The following is a 21,065-nucleotide window of genomic DNA, read 5'->3' on the forward strand; positions in this document are numbered from 1 at the left end:
GATTGAGGTCAGGGCTTTGTGATGGCCACTCCAATACCTTGACTTTGTTGTCCTTAAGCCTTTTTGCCACAAATTTGGAAGTATGTTTGGGGTCATTGTCCATTTGGAAGACCCATTTGCGACCAACTTTAACTTCCTGACTGATGTCTTGAGATGTTGCTTCAATATATCCACATCCTTTACCTGCCTCATGAAGCCATCTATTTTGTGAAGTGCACCAGTCCCTCCTGCAGCAAAGCACCCCCACAACATGATGCTGCCACCCTCGTGCTTCGCGGTTGGGATGGTGTTCTTCGGCTTGCAAGCTTCCCCCTTTTTCCTCCAAACATAACGCTGGTCATTATGGCCAACAGTTCTATTTTTGTTTCATCAGACCAGAGGACATTTCTCCAAAAAGTACAATCTTTGTCCCCATGTGCAGTTGCAAACCGTAGTCTGGCTTTTTAAATGGCGGTTTTGGAGCAGTGGCCTCTTCCTTGCTTAGCGTCCTTTCAGGTTATGTCGGGTTATGTTGATATAGGACTCGTTTTACTGTGGATATAGATACTTTTGTACCTGTTTCCTCCAGCATCTTCACAAGGTCCATTGCTGTTGTTCTGGGATTGATTTGCACTTTTCGCACCAAAGTACGTTCATCTCTAGGAGACAGAACGCGTCTCCTTCTTGAGCGGTATGACGGCTGCGTGGTCCCATGGTGTTTATACTTGTGTACTATTGTTTGTACAGATGAACGTGGTACCTTCAGACATTTAGAAATGCTTCCAAGGATGAACCAGACTTGTGGAGGTCGACAAATTTTTTTCTGAGGTCTTGGCTGATTTCTTTTGATTTTCCCATGTGGTCAAGCAAAGAGGCACTGAGTTTGAAGGTAGGCCTTGAAATACATCCACAGGTACACCTCCAATTGACTCAAAGGATGTCAATTAGCCTATCAGAAGCCTCAAAAGTGATGACATAATTTTCTGGATTTTTCCAAGCTGTTTAAAGGCACAGTCAACTTAGTGTATGTAAACTTCTGACCCACTGGAATTGTGATACAGTGGTTAATAAGTGAAATAATCTGTCTGTAAACAATTGTCTGCAAATGACTTGTGTCATGCACAAAGTATAGTATAGTATAGTACAAACTATAGTTTGTTAACAAGAAATTTGTGGAGTGTTTGAAAAACATGTTTTAAAGACTCCATCCTAAGTGCATGTAAACTTCCGACTTCAACTGTACATTTCTACCTCAATTATCTTGTACCCCTGCACATTGACTCTGTACTGGTACCCAGTGTATGTAGCCAAGTTATCGTTACTCATTGTGTATATATTCCTTGTGTTGTTATTTTTCTATTATTTATATGTTATTCTTTGTGCATTGTTGGGAAGGGCCCGTAAGTAAGCATTTCACTGTTAGTCTCCATCAGTTGTTTACGAAGCATGTGACAAATAACATTTGATTTGAGGAGCCCACATTTTCTCTAACATTAGGCTAATGTTGAGACATAAACCAATCATAATTTGACATATTGAAAATGATTTTATTTGTCCACTTACAATAAATTAATATAAGCCTTTCAAGGAAACATTGTGATGCAATTTGGTGTAAGATCAAACATTTAAGAAAAGCACAAACAATAAGTTAAAACATATCACAAACAGACCAGTGGGTACGAGAATGCTTTATCTACACAAAACATCCTAGAACAGGTTACTTAAAGGTTCATTTTCTTGTCTTATAAATGTTAATACCCCCATTTTTCACGTGGCCAACACATGCAGATGAGTCTGATTTATGTAGAAATGGGTTTGTTTGTTTCTTTTTCACTCTTCTTTCTTAAAGTCCCAGTGCAGTCAAAAACGTGATCATCTGTGTTTTATATAAATTTCCACACTATTAGGTTGCAATCATACTGCGAAATTATGAAAGTTACCTATTATTGTTAGGGCTGTTTGGAAAGACTGCCTGAAATTTCAGCCTGTTTTGTTAGAATGGAGTTGTTTTATCAGCAGGTGGTAAATTGAGTAATTGACAAATAAGAAAGAGAGTTCCAAGTCTCTCTGCCAATAACAGCAAATGTTCCGTTTTCTCCTCCCAATCATACCACCCCCAGACGATCTTATGCACTCTATGCACTTCCCAGCATAGATGTAAAACAAAAAGATTGCTAGGCCTATATATACCACTTAGAATGCATGACCAGTACATTTCTTCATAGTAGCCTATGCTAGTGTGGATATTGGAACAGAGTCAGAGTCTACATAACAGTCCTTACACCATTTCCATTCTCTTAAATCCATAAGAAGTGAACAAGTGGGCAATTCGGGAACGAGGCAGCAGAAGAAAAATAGGCTATTTCAGGGGTCAAGTCCACTTCACTGCGCATGCGTCAGACCCATTCAAACATGCAGTACATGTGGCATTTAGAAATTTGATTCCCAACTTAATTTAAAGCATTTAACAGCTTAGAAAACAAAGAAATTCACTGACATGATATCTTACTTTCCTACGGGGTGCAACAGCCACACCTAATGAAAAACCGAAAATGAGAAGGATTTTTGGCCAAATAATTTCAATATAATTATGAATAGGTGATATAATCATTTTTGGGAAAATGGACGTTAAGATAAACAGACCTTCTGAGACGCAGGTAAATTAGCCTATTTCTCACGTCCACTTCACCAAATTTACAAGCCAATGTCATCTGGGTTTTTTATTATGACATCTGAACACAACTCAGACTCCAGTCTGGCCATTCTATTTCATTGTTATTCTCATGAAGTACTTTGAGTCCTGAGTAGTCTTCACACAGGTATTTCTTAAAAGGGCGGGGTACAGCTAAAAGCTAAACAAAGGGGGTCATCTTCAAACGTCATTAAGTGAAACTCATGGACACTGTGTGCTCGAGCGCTTTGCGTCGCAGTGAGGCAATGCTTGTCCCTCTCCACATGTCACTGTCCGGAGAGCTACACAGCTGTGGCGAACCTGACACGTTCGTTGGACCGGAGAGGGAGGCGGGCATCCCGGGGAACGGGGGCTGGTAGAGGTGGGACTGCAGGCCTGAGCCATTGGAGGAGAGGCCGTTGGACAGGCCCATGGAGTTGTGCTGCGGGCCGGCCCCGAGGCTGCACTGGGAAAGGGACTGGGCCATCGCCTGCTGGCGGCCAAGGGCAGGGGGGAGCTGGAGCTGGGACACCCCGTGCATCCCCGTGGCCCAGTGGGAGTCGTTGGCGTGGAAGGAGCACAGGCTGTTCTCCATGGCAGCCGCAGCAGAGAACTGAGGCAGGCCGTGCGTTGGTAGCAGAGTGCCAGGGGCGCGGAACACGTTGGTGGTCTTCTTACGCTTCTTCCACTTGGCACGGCGGTTCTGGAACCACACCTGGAAAGAAAAAGAAAGAGGGCATGAGAAAGGTTAGGCTATATAACACATTTCAAACATATAGCATGTATTCTTATAGGCTAAACTTGGAAAGGGAATATAGAGGGATATCCAAAAGTCTTACAAATTACCAGCTATGTTTTGAACATTTTATTTAGTCAGAGACTCAACCTGGATAAATAAGGTACAATTTCAAAAATAAACATTAGAAATTGGTCCTCATATTCTTTAATATACTTGAATAATGTAATGAACCATGCCTAGGGGTTAACCCTTATTGGAGCAGTGGTTAGCAGTAGTTAGCAGTGGTTGTGGGTTCGAGACCTGCAAGGGGCGTTAAACTGAACCTTGTGTAGGTAGGCATCATATATCGGAGCAGTAATTGCACAGGATCTCTGTGGTCTATGGACCGTTCAGATTAAATCCATTACTATAATACGGAATTCGTATCCAAAACAATGTTCTAAACCAACTTCGCACGGAAGCAGCGGCTGACGTTAAGAGTGGTTAAAACTGTATTTACGTAATAAAAATACTCAAATCAGTGGTTTAAATAATTGTTAAAACAATCATAAAACTCTGTATGAAAAACATACACACACGCAGTGCGTGGCAGGTTACTTGTAGGGTCTTATGGATAGAGCTTTATGAAGATTTCATCGCTATTCCAGGCATGATTAATGTGTTCACGGATCCGGGAGTCTGTGCCGCTGTATTAAATCTAAAATCTCGCTCTCATTCCCTTCAGCCAGCCGTGAAACGCCGAGCGAATCCATTACACTCGAGGGGAAAGAAAATGCAATTTCTCATTCCATTAACAAAGTACAATATAGTCTCGCACAGCGTCCTATTAAGACGTAGCTGATAGACCATTCCAGAGGACGGCAACAAATGGGCGAAGTTACACTGCAGATCTAATGCACTGTTTGCAGAAATGTAGGTTTAGATATCAGATAGGCCTGCTTTCCTACTTCTTTAGTGTTTGTTTATAATATAAAAACGACTTAATTGTAGCCATGACTAATGATATACTTTATTGCAATGAGGGTAATTTGCATGAATTTCACATCATTGGTTAATAATCCGTCAACGTATAAATAAGACAAATAGGTTGATAAAAATGTGTTTGGTTTTATTATAGTGTCTTAGAAATCCAGCATACATCCACGTAATTCAAATGTTTTTATGTTATAGGCCTAGACTATGCCCATTCTAAATAAAAAAATATTAAAATAAATGTCAAAATATTTATGACGTTTTTGACGCACTAAAGGTATAGGTTAGAGACAGAAACTAATGAATATATTCAAATTGATAATATGCAGGCATCCTTGTACGTTACCAGTATCAATATTTCCTAAAACATTATGGCACCGTGCATAAACTATGGAAAATTTTATTATTTCTCTGTGACGTTCAATATGCATTTCTAATTGTACTTTGCTAGGTCTTAATACAAACAGCGCTTCTGCAGATTTGCAATATAGGCCTTACAGTAGTGTGGTATACAATGCTTTGCTGAATGAGAAGAAAGTTCCAAGGCATCGTTTATATTTTAAGATAAACTTTCCCCCATTATTTCAGGAATGACCTACTATAGACTGCCACAAATTAGTTTTCTTTTTACAAAGAGAAATGGCTTGACTGCAGCTTTTCCTGTGAGCGTCAACAACAAGTATTGTTTCGAAATGAATCGAGTAAATATTATGAATAATAAAATAGCATGTTTCTTATTCAATTAAACTCATTTAAACTGGATTATATACAAGGAATATCGCTGCCATTGGTAGAACTGTGGTTTGGCATGATATTGGGCAACAGCAAGCGTTGGGGAGGTGCACCAGCACCATGGACAACGCTCCTGACCCTGATGTGTCTTTCTACTTTTCAATCACCTGCCCCTTAGCCTATAAAATAACGAAATCAATGTCATGCTATTGTGCATCAGTTCTTCTGTTCATATTGCTAAATATCAGAATACGTTTACTTGTTATCTTATATGGGTGGAACATTTGCTTGGATACATGTTGATACATATCGGACACGTTGTTTTTATGCTCATTGCGTTATTGACATTTTGTATTGCCTAATTCTAACAATATAAAATAAATATACAGCAAGGCTAAATAATTGCTTAAAATGTTGATGGGCTGTTATAATTTAATTTTAAAGGCATTCTCTTGGCTACAGTATATCAAATAGTGAATTGCATAGTTAGGCTAATAAACACATTTTGTAAAACCAATACACTTGCATATCATTATGGCGTATTCGTTTTAGAAATGTATAAAAATATGTTTGTATGAGTAGCCTAATCATTATTTGATTCCACATGTTTATGATATCAATTTAACAGGACATTTTGTGGATAAATGTAATCTAAAGAAACATCAATACCCCAGGACACGGGATTACCTGCACACGGGATTCGGTGAGGCCGACCCTCAGCGCCAGCTCTTCACGCATAAAGATGTCTGGGTAGTGGGTCTTGGCGAAGCTCCGTTCCAGTTCGTTCAGCTGAGCTGGGGTGAAGCGCGTTCGATGCCGCTTCTGTTTCTGCTGGTTCGCAGTCTGACTAGAATTATGCTGCTGTTGCTGCTGCTGTTTCTCAGTGTCCTTACTGTTTACCGGCATGCCCGGCTGGTTGGCTCCACCTGTGGGGATTTCATCCCCGGGCAGCAAGGTGGCCCCCTCCACGGTGTCCGGGCCAGGGTCCATGTCTCCCTGGTCCGCCACCCCGCCGCCCAGCCGGCACTTCATCGGGTCTCGGTTCCCCAGCAGCTCCGCAGCATCCTTCATCCCTGCGGGGGGGAGAGAGAGAGCGAGAGAGATGGCAACACAGTTAGCGCTGCAGAGAACAACTCTGAGACCCTTGAGTGAGGGATAAAACACAATCAGAAATTACTGAAATTATGCATTTGAAGAACGAGCTATACATTTGTCTGTATAGGGTAAAATCTTAATTCCCTGATGTGAAATATAAAATGTTTGTCAAATTACAGGCAATTGTTATTCATCCGAGTCCTCTAAAAGTGTTACACATATAATCCATCCTCTGCTTGACTCACAAATTCAATTTAATCAACATCAACATTTCAGAATGTACACATAATATCATGGCAGGTTGAAATTATTCGTTTTTGAAACAATTATTTTACTTAGATGCAACGGGCTGACATCAAAGACAAATGGTTCAATTTAATTTCATAATGCTGTTAGATTAGAAATTGCTCCAGCTTACAGTATAGTTGAAGACCGGAGTTTTGCGATGATAACTCACCGAGCCGAGCATCCAGGAGATCGGTGTGAGAGAGCATGGCGCACCGCTCCAGTGCGAAATATGGTCCACCTTACAACTTTAAATATATATTTTTTAAGTAAGCTATATATCCTCCAAATGAAAGAAAATTCTATTTGAGCTCAAAAAGGAGGACCCTTGCATTATAATGTCCTTTAGAGCGATGGGGAGGCACTTAATAGTTGAAAGAACCCATGAGCTTCTTCAAATAAGAGCCAATCAGAATAGAACTCTGGAAATGTCAACGCCACGACCCCCTATCGCCAGCCACTCACACACATCCACGCCCTAGCAGCAACTATTTCCCGTCATTCTCTGCACTGATTCATTAGCTTTTTATCCTTCTAGTTTACGTTTTAGAACGACTTTATCTATAAACTACCACAAAACACCCTTAATAGCTTTAACCCCAAATTACTGGGATATTTGTTTTGGAATTGCACATAATTGAAACGTGACCATAGGTCTATGATTGCAGTTCATCATAATAACAGAGTAACAACACAACAGATAACACATAGTTTTGTTGAAGAAAAGGGAATATGAACCCAATTGGATTGAAGTATGATTAAGATTTAGGTCATTCAAAACAACACAACTACTCTTTAAATATTGCTATTATTAACCATTCATGTCTCACATCCATGTAATTTCAAAGCTGTCACAATGTGGGTAATTTGAGTAGGTTCCTTCCCTGAATCAACAAACAACAATGTTTAGATTATAATACAATCGCAGTCATTTTCAAGACCATTAGGGATTAGGCATTTGTGTAATTAGGGATGAATCTACATGCTTTCATCACTGTTATTAGAGTAAAATCTGAGTGAATTTGTACTAATTTATCTGTTTAGATGGCGCTGTCAGAGAAAGGGGGGTTTATTGTAAATGATAGCTGAGGAGATCTCTGTTTCCGTCTGTGCTGGTTTAACATGCGCTACAAAGCTCCCTCTCTTCTTCTATCCTAAATAAAATGTATTTTCCCCCAAGGCATGTGGTTGGTGGAAACAAATCGTCGAAATAAATACATGTGAAGAGATGGATTTAAGTGCAGTTACTGATCGGCTGCTTTATCTCGATCTACTTTTCATCAACACCGGAGCAATTAATGCTATTTATTTCGCTCAAACAAAACCTGACGTAAATGATTTAGCTCATTAAGCTTACCAAGAATTTAAAAGTAATTTACACGTAGCTCGGTGGCAAGTAAAATTATGTGTTTAATATTACAGTACTCCTACTGTAATATACATGCGGTATCAAAGCAAATACTGTGTAATAACAGTAGGCTACAATACCGTAAAATGGATTGTATTATACTGTAAAAAAAAAAGAAGTAAATACTACCTTAATCCGAATGAATTAATAACGGATGAATTAATTAACATTTGGTGTTTTATATCACTTGCACTTCTAGAGGCCTTAACAAAGACTTCCAAACTGGCTGCAACTACTGGGCAAAACAGACCAAAAGGACATGGCAAAATGCTCAACCATTTAAGGTTAAACCTTAAGTGGTTACATTACAGTAGGTGTACTGTAAAAAATACTTGCTGCCACTCCAATGTGTCCCATATATATTTCAAATTGATGGGGCACTATAGCCAAATAAGAGTTAAATTGGTACAGAAATAAATATAGCCTCTTCCAAGGCACATCTCAAAATATGTTACTCAGAAACAACACTAACATGTGCCCACTAGTGGTCAGGTTTTTGGGCTTCAAAGATATGGTATGGTGCTGTATTCTGTTAGGTGGAATTACAGTACCATTCGAAAAACAGTAATTGTCCCACAATGCACCATCATTTACAGTTAGCTGCAGTAAAACGTTTGAGTGTTTTATTGATGATAACACCTAAAATTACCGTATAAATTATAGTTTTCTGTTACAGTGTATAGCCTATACTGGAGAGAAGGGGCTTTAGCAGCTCAGCTGTCAGGGGTGGCTGTGTGAATAGACCACCGCCGCCAGGACTAAATGGTTCCTTTACAGACGCACAAAGGAGGCGTCCGAGCGAGAACCCTCACTGCTCGGCCCCTTTCTCCCCCTCTCCGGGATGACACCGGTTCAACTCATCTTTTATGCTGCTGCAATCTGTTAACAAGGCCGGCACTGGTGGCATCACCCAGATGTATACGGATGGGATCGGCAAAGCATGGAAACTCAGGGGAAAAGGTCAGGTGGTCCATTTAATGGTAAGATATAAAGATAGCCTATTAGAAAAAAAACTATCTGAGGATCAGAAACACAGAGATGAGCTTCGATGCAACTGTCTGCAGGAGGACCCTCTGTGTGAGAGAGTGGAGGAGAGCTGTGCGGTCTGTAGGTTACACTGTCAGAGTTTGCTCCTTATCATTATCAATGAATCTCCAGCATGAGTGAGGACTTTCTATAACACATGCCCTTATTGGAAAACGGTGTTAATGGAATTAGTTGTAATTGTGTCTAGGCCTAATGTAATTTGTAGTACTGTATTGAAAAATTAAGTAATATGATGCTGTTTACACCACAAAAAAATGAATATATATATATATAAAGTGTTCTCTGACAATAAAATTTAGTCAGATGACAAAAACTGCTTTCCTCTCTGCAAAGGCATGCCTAGTTCTCTCCATAGCCGCAAACAAACCCGCCAAAAGGTTCAGTCTGCAAGTAAAATATGGGCCGATTTGCCTAATGGCTTGATAAATTATCCCTATTTCTCTATAAGCCAGCAATCCCTGCATACTTGCCTTTGTCTTTCAGCACTGAAAGGCACAAATATTTAAGAAATGTTGATTCAATATATTGAACCAAACTTTTTTTCTATTGGCTAAACCCAATTTCACAAGCTTATTGAATTCTGCATTTGAAACGGATGACAAAGAAAAACGTGCATGCAATTGTTCATACCATGGTTGTTAAATGTATTTAAACAAAGTAGTAAACATCTAAGCTTTGAAGACATGTGTATTGGGAGAATTGCTACAAGGCAAGGAAACATTTGGCTACATCAGAAGAAATCATAAACCTTGCACACGCAAACATGTAGCAAACATTACAAATAGCATTAACAACAATAATGTAATAATAATAATATGAAAATAATAATAATAATACGAAACAATAAAGAAAAATATGGTTCAACTAAAGGCCCTGCAAATTATGGAATTTGTGTTTAGAAGCCTACAACACCATAACATTATTTGTATTATTATAAGTAGGCCTATTATTATTATTATTAGTAGTAGTAGTAGTAGTGTTATTAGTCACCCCGATTTAGCTTTTGTTAAATGATAAAAGCCAAAAAATATGAATGGTTTAGTTTTAACGCCCAATGCGTTGATATGGCTGTAATACATATAGGAACCTGATAAAAGGGGGTATACATCTCACTCAGCCTTTGTAACTGGACCACATCAATCTTCCCCAGTGAAAACGCTCTCTCACACACACAATCGTCCCTGTTTAATGCAGCGCATCTGAGGGTGGAATGGATGTTTACATGCGTCCTGCGGATGAGAAGACACTTTTTTAATGGAAGCGCAACAAAAACAAATGCAATTCTGTTAAGCAATTTCAGATCAAGAATTCTGTGTCCTCCCTACTCAGATTTTTTGTAATCGACTGTGTTATAGGGATATTGCGAGTTCTGCCATTTAAGCCCTTGTTCTACTTACCCAGATTCAGATGAACTCATGGACACCATTTTTATGTCTCGGCTATGAAGGAAGGTAGTGGTAGTTTCGCAAGCCAATGCTAACTAATGTTAGAGCAATGACTCGAGGTCTACAGGTATGGTAGCATGCAGTGAGCTCCTAAAGTATTGGGACAGTGACACATTTGGATGTATCATTTCAAATCCAAAGTGCTGAAGTACAGAGCCAAAACAACAAAACGTGTCACTGTCCCAATACTTTTGGAGCTCACTGTATGCTAACTAGCGTTAGCACGATGACTGGAAGCATTGCTATCATACCTGTAGACATTAGTCACTGCGCTAATGCTAGTTATTGTCTCGCGAAACTACCGCTAACGTTCTTCATGCTGCACTCAGAGACATACAAATGATATCCAATTTGTCTGGGTTAGTAGAACAGGTGCCACACTATCGCAGAAAGCCTACCCATTTAAATCAGGGAATGGATATCCCTGGATAGAACTGCACACACGGAGTGGACTTTGAATACCATCTTTTATTATTAGGTCTATAATAGACGATATATTCTACCAGGATAGTTTTTGTTGACGTATTGTTAGTTTGTGTGTGTGTGTGTGTGTGTGAGAGAGTGAGTATGTGTGTGTGAATCCGCCTGGCATCTGTATTCACTCAATTACAGAAATCTAAAAGAAAAATCGATCTTCCATCTACAGAAATGGCAGCTTAACAAATTATATTATTGTTTTGAGCAGCTGACTTTCTAATACGTTTGCAGCGTTTGAGCCCTGGAGAGAGAGAGAGAGGGAGAGAGAGAGAGAGACAGAGTGGGGAGCCGTGAAGAGGAAGGCCTGTCAGGAGTGCTCTACTCTGGGCCTCCTGCCCAGGCTGAATCGCCCGCTGCATCTGATGCCCCTATTAGTCCCCTGCCCTCCGCCTGGACTCCATTACAGCGTGATATAGCGCACAGAAATATAACCATGGTTTCAAATAAAATAATCAGAATTGAAGAGCGATTTCCGTAATGAGACAGATCTTGTGTGTGTCACGGAAAAACGGGACTGTATTAAAGCGATAATGAGAGTTTGGAGGTGAGCGAAACAATTATCGAAATCTATAAGATCACTGTGTGAGTTGGATGTGGAATACTGACATGCACGATTTTTGATTGTGTGTTTTCTGGGTTTTCCATTCAATAATTGATCTTCTGCCTTTGTATTTCCTATAGCCTACTTCATATTTATTTTCTTACTTTAAAAAATAAAATCTATAAAAAATTAAGAATAAAAGCAATTTTAAAATTGCAGGAAGGAGATCGTGTTAGTGTTAACGTGGACTTGACCATGGTTATTATGGTCTGACATATCAAGTCCAATACACCAATGCAAGGCCCGGTTAGTCAGTGCATTTGTGCAGTCCAATGTCTGATGTAGGCCTACTAGACTGTACACAACAAGGCATTCTAGTAAATTGAAATCAAATTAAATGAAAAGCAAGGGTTGGAACCGAAATTATATTCCAATTTGTTCGTTCTGAACATAACCATACTTTTTTTCGTTCTGTTCCACTGTTTCGACCAGCAAAATAAAGTTCTGAACCAGTTCGAAACAAAAAGGTACAGTTTATATCATTAATTTCTGTTCCTTTTAAAAACCTCTGAAATCGTATTTTTTTTTTTTTTTTTTTACATTTATCTCGACATTAAATTACTTATCGAATCATGTATTGAGGATAGTGCAGCTTGATATGGAGCTGGCAAGCTATAGCTCAGTGAGTTGCTTGCATGTGTTATGGAAAGACAAGTGTAAGGTCGCGAAATTCAAATTAAATGTGGGTGAGGAGGGAGCGAGAGAGGGTGGAGGAGGAGGCTGGCTTGAAGTGCTGGGCATCTTGTGATGACCTACATTATTTGATTGAGGCCCACAGAATTATACCTATAGAGGAGCAGCTTCTATGGAGGAACTTTGAATGCCTTTGGCTTAGAGTTGGCATAATGTTGGACCAGAGCTAGCTAGGCTAGCAAGCTTGATTTTTGATTGTGTGTTTTCTGGGGTTATTTTTTTCAATCGCCTACATTTCCATTCAATAACTTCTATCAAGCTTGTGTGTGCAGAGCAGCACCAGAATTAAAAAATCCAATGTGAAATGTGATAACTATAGTATCCCTAACTGGCATTGAAAAAGTTAATCCATTCTTCTCTAATTAAAAATCTCTCCCACTATCTTCTGAATCACAGAAAGTAAAATTGATCCAAGGAGGCAAACATTTTAATTTCGGAGTATAATTCAATACGAGAAAAGCTGTGAAATGGAGAGTTGAAAATAAAGAGAAGGGAGTGCCAGAAAAGTAATATTTGGGAAATATTTGGTGAAGTGGTAAAAGATAATGATAGTAATGCCAGCTATGTTATGTGTGATGATTATGAGGGCTATACAAATTCGACAGTCACAAGACGGGGACTTCAAATAGCCCTATGGCACATCAAGGGAACTGTAGCTTACACTGTAAAACTTTCCCCTGTAAATTTACAGCATTGTCCTGGCACCACAGTCACCAGTTTAATACTGTAATTTTTCTTTACAGCAGTGATGTTTTAATATAGTTTACAGTACTATTTTCCTTACTGTAAAACAATTTACAGCAGGTATGCTGTAATATGTTTTACAGTAAGGAAAGAGTTGATGTAAATTTACAGGTAAATACCTACAGTAATATACAATTATTTTACAGTACTAAGCGGCATTGCCAGTTGTCTTTAGAAAGCTCCCTGAAATGGAATACTGTAACAAAAACAATACTTGCACAAATACACACTATCAATCAATCAATCAATTTTATTTTATATAGCCCTTCGTACATCAGCTAATATCTCGAAGTGCTGTACAGACACCCAGCCTAAAACCCCAAACAGCTAGTAATGCAGGTGTAGAAACACTACCAGTTAAAAGTTTTAGAACACCTACTCATCAAAGTTTTTTTAAATATTTTTTACTATTTTCTACATTGTAGAATAATAGTGAAGACATCAAAACTATGAAATAACACATATGGAATCATGTTGGAAGCAAAAAAGTGGTAAACAAATCAAAATAAATGTTACATTGATATTCTTAAATAGCCACTATTTGACTTGATGACAGATCACCATTCAGGAATGAATGAGTTAGCAACACATTATGTTTGTGCGAAGATGTTTCCCGCGGTGCACATGGCTACGCGTTACCGCAGACACCATGGCCGCCTCTGTGATCATTGCGTCTCGAGCATCGAACACCCAAGGGGTGCCGTGAATTGCACCAAATTTTACCATGCTGTCGGCATGGTTGTTGCCAAGTTTGTTGTTGCCAAGTCATGCCCAGGTGATTTGGAGTGTCCCTTGACTTTCTTCCAATACACCTGTATGTCGTGTTTGGTTATGAGGTCATCGCAAGCTAGAATGAGCTCTTTGTTTTTCACTTCTTTGCCACTTGAAGTAGTCATGTGCTTTTGTTTCCAAAACGGCAAGTGGCATAAGAAGGTGATTCTGGCGTAGTTTGAGTCGGTGCAGATTGCCAGTTCTGACAAGTCATGTTTCAATACCGTTTGCAGTGTGATAAGCACGCCACTGTGATAAGCACTTCTGTGAACTGGCTGGTCTTGTTGCCTAGCTGAAATTGAAGCGGTTTGCACGGAATGTCGTTGTGCCATACCAATCTCACACCAGCTTGCAAGTGGTCTAGTTGACGGTAAGAGCAGCCAACCACAAATGTCATTGGCATGCCATGACACACGTTGTCTTTGAAGTAGTGATGGTTCGAAGGCAATGGCGGAGCTATGTCACGCAGGGCTGGTGCGAAGTCGGTTGCATTGTTCCACAGCGTTGACACACTGCCAAAATCCCACTAAAAATACAATTTTTTTGCTTTTGCGTAGTTGACTACCACATCATGGTTCTGCGGCATCATTAGCCAAGCCGCTATTCTGCTGTTGTGTACAGCACCCTCACGGATTCGTTTGCTTTTCAGAAAAGTCACAGGCTGGTGACGTGTTTCTATGATCACCTTTCATGTGCCGATATAACTGGTGAAGTGTTTGACTGCCCAGACTGTTGACAGCAGCACCTTTCAGAGTTTGAGTACTTGTGTTCAGCAGGATTGAGTGTTTTGCTCGCATCAGCAACCATACGTTTGGCTTGGTTGTATTTTTGGTACAACCTAGCACTAAGGCAGTGCTCTGAAAAACCGACTTCTAAAAAGAACGTCTTGTCTTTGATTGGGTATACCAGGCAGGGTGCCTTGCAAAGCAAGTTTTTCAAGGAAGTCACAGCTTCATCGTGAAGTGGCATCCCAAACGAACGGGGTGTCTTTCTGAAGAAGACACGTCAAAGGCTTTGACAAGTCGGCGTAGCTTTCAATCAATTGACGGGAGTAATTACATACTCCCAAGAAACTGCGCAACTCATGAAGGTTTGTAGGTGTTTTGATGTTGCGGACTGCTAGGATACTATTAAGACTGTGGCAAGATGCCCTCAGCAATCACCAGAAGTCCAACATAGTTTACCTTGGTCCTGCATCATTGTCCTTTCATGATGGCCAATTTCCCCCCGGCCGCCCCGAGTTGGGTAAGAACGTGTTCCATCTCGTTGAGGTGATGTGAACAAATCTCTTTTCTCATGAGAACGTCGTCTACATAGATAATCGTTCCCCTGGAGGCTGCGTCTGGCATTGCCTTGTGCAGGAAGATGTTGAACTCTGAGGGGGAGTTCACATACCCGAACGGGCAACGATTGAACGTGAAGAGGTTGTTTGAGAAAGAGAAAGCCAACTTGTGTTGGTCACAAGGGTCGACTGTCAGGGTCCAGAAACCATTCGCCACATCGACAGTGGAGAAGTACCTGGCGTTTGACACCTTTGGCAACTCCTGGTTGAGCTGTGTCATTGGCCAACGAGACAACAGACCAACTTGTTGAGTTGTCTATAGTCAATGGTAAGACGCCATTTTCCCATTGATTTCAAAACGGGCCACACGGGAGCGCTGTTGCATTCCCTGATTATCTGTTTAGCTAATAGGGAGTCAATAATCTCTTGTACTGTTGCAAATGCTGCAAGCATAATTTTGTATTGTCTCACAAACGTAGGAGCTTCTCCGGGTGGCGTAGGAATACACACCACATTAATTATTTTATAATTTCGTGGTATCCAATTGTCTCATCGCTGCAACTCCCTCACGGACTCGGGAGAGGCAAAGGTCAAGAGCTGTGCGTCCTCCAAAACACAACCCAACCAAGCCGCACTGCTTCTTGACACAATGCCTGCTTAACCTGGAAGCCAGCCACACCAATGTGTCTGAGGAAACACCATACACCTGGCGACCATGTCAGCATGCATGCGCCCACCCCGCCACAGGAGTTGCTAGAGCGCGATGGGACAAGGATATCCCTGCTGGTCAAACCCTCCTCTAACCCGGACGACGCTGGACCAATTGTGCGCCGCTCCGGAGTCACCTCTTCGCTGTTGATGTTGAGACTGGTGTTTTGCAGAGACTATATAATGAAGGTGCCAGTTGGACTTGTGAGGTGTCTATTTCTCAAACTAGACACTCTGATGTACTTGTACTCTTGCTCAGTTGTGCACCGGGGCCTCACACTCCTCTTTCTATTCTGGTTGGAGCCAGGTTGCACTTTTCTGTGAAGGGAGTAGTACACAGCATTGTACGAGATCTTCAGTTTCTTGGCAATTTCTCGCATGGCATAGCCTTCATTTCTCAGAACAAGAATAGAGTGACACGTTTCAGAAGAAATGTCTTTGTTTCTGGCCATTTTGAGCCTGTAATCGAACCCACAAATGCTGATGCTCCAGATACTCAACTAGTCTAAAGAAGGCCAGTTTTATTGCTTCTTTAATCAGAACAACAGTTTTCAGCTGTGGTAACATAATTGCAAAAGGGTTTTCTAATGATCACTTAGCCATTTAAAATTGTAAACTTGGATTAGGTAACACAACATGCCATTGGAACACAGAAGACTGTATGTGGGAGGTTCGCGACAACCAGTAGGTAGTGAGATACTTCCTTGGTTCCAATGCAGAGTGATAGCATACACACCCCTAAGGGTGATTGTCGTCTGGGGAGTCGTGCCCAGTGGGAATCTGAACGTTTTCGGAACAAGGGGGTAGGAGTTAACCCTTTTCGAATTGTTGTTGAACATTTCCAAACTGATTGCAGATTTTTCAAACCAAGTTGTCAGTATGGCATCCTCAACCATAGTGCTGTTTTAAGCACACACCACCTATCAGAGGAGGGCAGTATGTGTCGGCTGGTGAAACACCCAAGCCACACAGTAAAACCTGAGTTCGGTTAATTTCCGAGTTGAACTTGTAACCCTGTCATTTGCCACCAATGGCGGACTCTTGACCAAGTTCACCAGGGGTATGTCAGTTGATGACGTCGAACCCTCATCGTTGCACAACGTTTGGCATGTAGCCTTTGAAGAATGTGGTAATGTCAACAGAGTTGGCATAGTTATTTGTGACCAGACTTGGTTGGTATTCCAATCAATTAAATCTATCCCAATAAGCATCTGTTTGGGGTCAATGCTAGTCACGTACACAGGGTGGATAAGTGACTCGCTTTTGAAGTTCAGTTTTAGTAGTATACGCTTGGTTCGAGGCGAGGTAGCTTGAGTGAAACCTTGAAGTTTTGTGTCGCAATGTTCCGTTTTCAACCAACATTTTGCTGGGTCCACTGCCCTTTTGAGTTCATACAGCAAATTTTGAGATATGAGGGAGTCGAACCCGAATCTATCAGAGCATCATAGGTCAAACAGTCCTCTAAGACTGCTTTAAGGTATGGCCTCTTCGAGTTGGTTTTTCTCATCATATGCCCAACAAAGTGGAGTGGGTTGGAAGAATGGAGCAGTTGGTTATCTGTGTCGATTTTCAAGACAGATAACCCATCTTCGTGACCCAGTGTGTCCTCTATTGAAATGGGAGAGAAATCATCTGTTGCAACGCTACATACCTTGTGCGTCTCCACATCAGAGTCTCTAAACAAAACCTGTGGGCTTGTGTTTAGATTGAGCAGTCCCTGGACAGCGATTTGAGTGAGGGTCGGGGGTAATGGGAATGTTGACATCCTCGCAAATGGTGTGAATTTTGGCGGACTCGTTCACCGGAATTTTACGCCTGGCCATGGTGACTTATCCTTGTTCTCTTTCTCAAATTTCTCCCGTTGCATTACATCTCTTATCAAAGCTTCTATATTGTTTTGGTTGACGTTTACATCATTGTTGAACCCTTTGTTGCTCTTGTTACGCTTGTTACCCTTGTCTCCCGACCCTTCGTGGGGGTTAGGTGCGTGGACGTAGAGGCCAGGTCGATCTTTACAGAACCTGTTTGGTTGGGGACATTCTTCATAGCTATTGTTACTGCAGTGGCTATCGGTGTGATGGTTACTTGGTAGCCACTCCCATTGTGCGACATCTTTTGCCGCACCTGTCCCTGCTGCCGCACCTTCCAATTGAGTGATTGTTCCCGCCCAAGTTCGAAAACCTAGTTGTCTGGGCTCTCAGTAGGGCCAAAGTAGTTAATGAAGTTGGGATACATGTTTGACAGAAACATTTTCTTGAATGGCAATAGCTCTTCCATTCCTGTTTTAGTGAGCATGCCAAAGTAAGCTGAACAAAGCCTACGATTTTGGGCTTGTGGGTGTTCATTCCGAGTTTGTTCGACATTGTTAGCCATCGAGCTGTCCATTTTGCGAGTTGCAGAACCACGGAATTCTATTTTCAAAGCCGTGACAATTTTAGCGTAGTCGTTTTGCACGATTTAAATCAGTTTATTTACGTCAATGAATCATCAATAGTGTAATGTGTGAGTTGGGCTATTGATGAACTTGCAAAAGCGAATTTAATTGATTAATCAATTTTAATGATAAATCAAACCTGTATAGGCTATTTGGGAACTTTAATTAACCTGAAAGCGTTGCTGTATCTAGGTTCATGTTTAAAAGTTTAACAATGTCTCATTGGTTGGAGCAAATCAATTTGTGTATTATCCCAATGACCGACCTGAAAAGGTAAGTTTGGCAATTTAACTTATTTATTAAATTGAATGAGACAATGATATCCAATCAGTTGAGATTATTTGGATACCATACAGCGTACACCGTAGTAATAGCTGTGAGAGAACGAGTGGTGTCACATGAAATAATAAATAAAATAAAAATTACTGCCGATTCTTCACCACCAGGGGTCACTAATTGCAGAAAGCTGAACTCAAACGGGAGTCCCAGGAGGCGGGACTTCCATTTTCCAAGGGACAGAGTGTCGCTTTGTGAACGAAGGAAAAAAAGAATGGCTGCATCCCCTTGTTAGCTTAGCATCTCGTGCAATGCTTAGCCATACGTGTGCAGAATCTTACTTTCCAGCACAAGAAAAGTCTCCTCCAACAAGAGAATGGGTTTACCAAGTGACGTCTCATGTTCTTCAATATTTTTCACGATGTTAACTGTAACGCACGGAAAACAAAGAAATACGCTGTTGGTCTACTCACGCTCCCGAAAACGCGAGAGAATGAGGGATAATTACTTGCTTCGGTCCAGCTAATATCTCCTCAATTCCTATTCGGCCAGCCCATATGTCTTGACTCCAGAAATGAATAATGACCGAGTCTACTCATTCCTGAAATGTGGGAGACAGAAAAAACACTACGTTGTGGCCCAACACGTCTATTCCCGAATACCTAAACAACATTGGCTAGCTCATATGGCCAGGCTCGTCGTATTCATTGAATCTCCTACACACTGACTTTCGTCAGATATACAACACAGGAAGAAATCTCTCTACTAGTATCTGGGTGAAAAAAGAACCATACACACGCCACCAACAATAATCCTGCCTATAGCGCTATTGGTTTATAAGTATCTTGCTACACAATTCCTTTGGACTGAATTCAACAGTGAGGCCTAATTTTATCTTGGATTCCTCGCACGGGGCTCCAATATGTCGTGACGTGACTATCACGTGATGACATGCTATTGAGTTATTTGCCCAGTTAATGTGATGACATGCTATTTACTGAATTGTATTTATTTTAATTTTATTTATTTCACCTTTATTTAACCAGATAGGCAAGTTCTCATTTACAATTGCGACCCGGCCAAGATAAAGCAAAGCAGTTCAACACATACAACAACACAGAGTTACACATGGAGTAAAACAAACATACAGTCAATAATACAGTAGAAAAAAAATAAGTATATACAATGTGAGCAAATGAGGTGAGATAAGGGAGGTAAAGGCAAAAAAAAGCCATGGTGGCGAAGTAAATACAATATAGCAAGTAAAACACTGGAATGGTAGATTTGCAGTGGAAGAATGTGCAAAGTAAAGATAGAAATAATGGGGTGCAAAGGAGCAAAATAAATAAATACAGTAGGCGGAGAGGTAGTTGTTTGGGCTAAATTATAGATGGGCTATGTACAGGTGCAGTAATCTGTGAGCTGCTCTTACAGCTGGTGCTTAAAGCTAGTGAGGGAGATAAGTGTTAACAGTTTCAGAGATTTTTGTAGTTCATTCCAGTCATTGGCAGCAGAGAACTGGAAGAAGAGGCGGCTAAAGGAAGAATTGGTTTTGGGGGTGACCAGAGAGATATACCTGCTGGAGCGCGTGCTACAGGTGAGTGCTGCTATGGTGACCAGCGAGCTGAGATAAGGGGGGACTTTACCTAGCAGGGTCTTGTAGATGACCTGGAGCCAGTGGGTTTGGTGACGAGTATGAAGCGAGGGCCAGCCAACGAGAGCGTACAGGTCGCAGTGGTGGGTAGTATACGGGGCTTTGGTGACAAAACGGATGGTACTGTGATAGACTGCATCCAATTTATTGAGTAGGGTATTGGAGGATATTTTGTAAATGACATCGCCGAAGTCGAGGATCGGTAGGATGGTCAGTTTTACAAGGGTATGTTTCGCAGCATGAGTAAAGGATGCTTTGTTGCAAAATAGGAAGCCAATTCTAGATTTAACTTTGGATTGGAGATGTTTGATGTGAGTCTGGAAGGAGAGTTTATGGTCTAACCAGACACCTAGGTATTTGTAGTTGTCCACATTTTCTAAGTCAGAACCGTCCAGAGTAGTGATGATGGACAGGCGGGCAGGTGCAGGCAGCGATCGGTTGAAGAGCATGCATTTAGTTTTACTTGTATTTAAGAGCAATTGGAGGCCACGGAAGGAGAGTTGTATGGCATTGAAACTCGTCTGGAGGGTTGTTAACACAGTGTCCAAAGAAGGGCCAGAAGTATACAGAATGGTGTCGTCTGCGTAGAGGTGGATCAGAGACTAACCAGCCGCAAGAGCGACATCATTGATGTATACAGAGAAGAGTGTCGGTCCAAGAATTGAACCCTGTGGCACCCCCATGGAGACTGCCAGAGGCCCGGACAACAGGCCCTCCGATTTGACACACTGAACTCTATCAGAGAAGTAGTTGGTGAACCAGGCGAGGCAATCATTTGAGAAACCAAGGCTATCGAGTCTGCCAATGAGGATGTGGTGATTGACAGAGTCGAAAGCCTTGGCTAGGTCAATGAATACGGCTGCACAGTATTGTTTCTTATCGATGGCGGTTAGGATATTGTTTAGGACCTTGAGCGTGGCTGAGGTGCACCCATGACCAGCTCTGAAACCAGATTGCATAGCGAAAAAGGTATGGTGGGATTCGAAATGGTCGGTAATCTGTTTGTTGACTTGGCTTTCGAAGACCTTAGAAAGGCAGGGTAGGATAGATAT

The 21,065-nt window shown here is 41.2% G+C and overlaps 1 protein-coding gene across 2 annotated transcripts; it reads right to left on the reverse strand.

The window, feature by feature from the left end:
* Positions 1–1,505: 1,505 nt before the first annotated feature.
* Positions 1,506–6,824, reverse strand: otpb (orthopedia homeobox b). 2 transcript variants are annotated; one of them, XM_071402249.1, is made up of 3 exons: positions 6,646–6,824; positions 5,781–6,166; positions 1,506–3,365 (listed from the first exon to the last, which is right to left on the reverse strand). In XM_071402249.1, exons 1-3 carry the CDS (start codon positions 6,680–6,682, stop codon positions 2,862–2,864), a joined length of 927 nt encoding a protein of 308 aa, XP_071258350.1. In that variant the 5' UTR covers positions 6,683–6,824; the 3' UTR covers positions 1,506–2,861. The 2 variants fall into 2 exon arrangements, with proteins under 2 accessions (XP_071258350.1, XP_071258349.1); XM_071402248.1 differs by having other exon boundaries at positions 6,607–6,824.
* Positions 6,825–21,065: the final 14,241 nt, after the last annotated feature.

This window comes from Salvelinus alpinus, chromosome 5 (assembly GCF_045679555.1).
Source record: "Salvelinus alpinus chromosome 5, SLU_Salpinus.1, whole genome shotgun sequence".
In the NCBI taxonomy this organism is placed as follows: Eukaryota; Metazoa; Chordata; class Actinopteri; order Salmoniformes; family Salmonidae; genus Salvelinus; species Salvelinus alpinus.

Bases quoted from the DNA above. Each gene is read 5' to 3' on its own strand.
- otpb (XM_071402248.1), bottom strand. From the start codon at position 6,682: ATGCTCTCTCACACCGATCTCCTGGATGCTCGGCTCGGTGAGTTATCA. The intron at 6,167-6,606 runs GTAAGCTGGAGC...TCCCCCCCGCAG, and splicing joins CTCCGGTCTTCAACTATACT to GGATGAAGGATGCTGCGGAG. The intron at 3,366-5,780 runs GTAATCCCGTGT...TTTTCTTTCCAG, and splicing joins TCACCGAATCCCGTGTGCAG to GTGTGGTTCCAGAACCGCCG.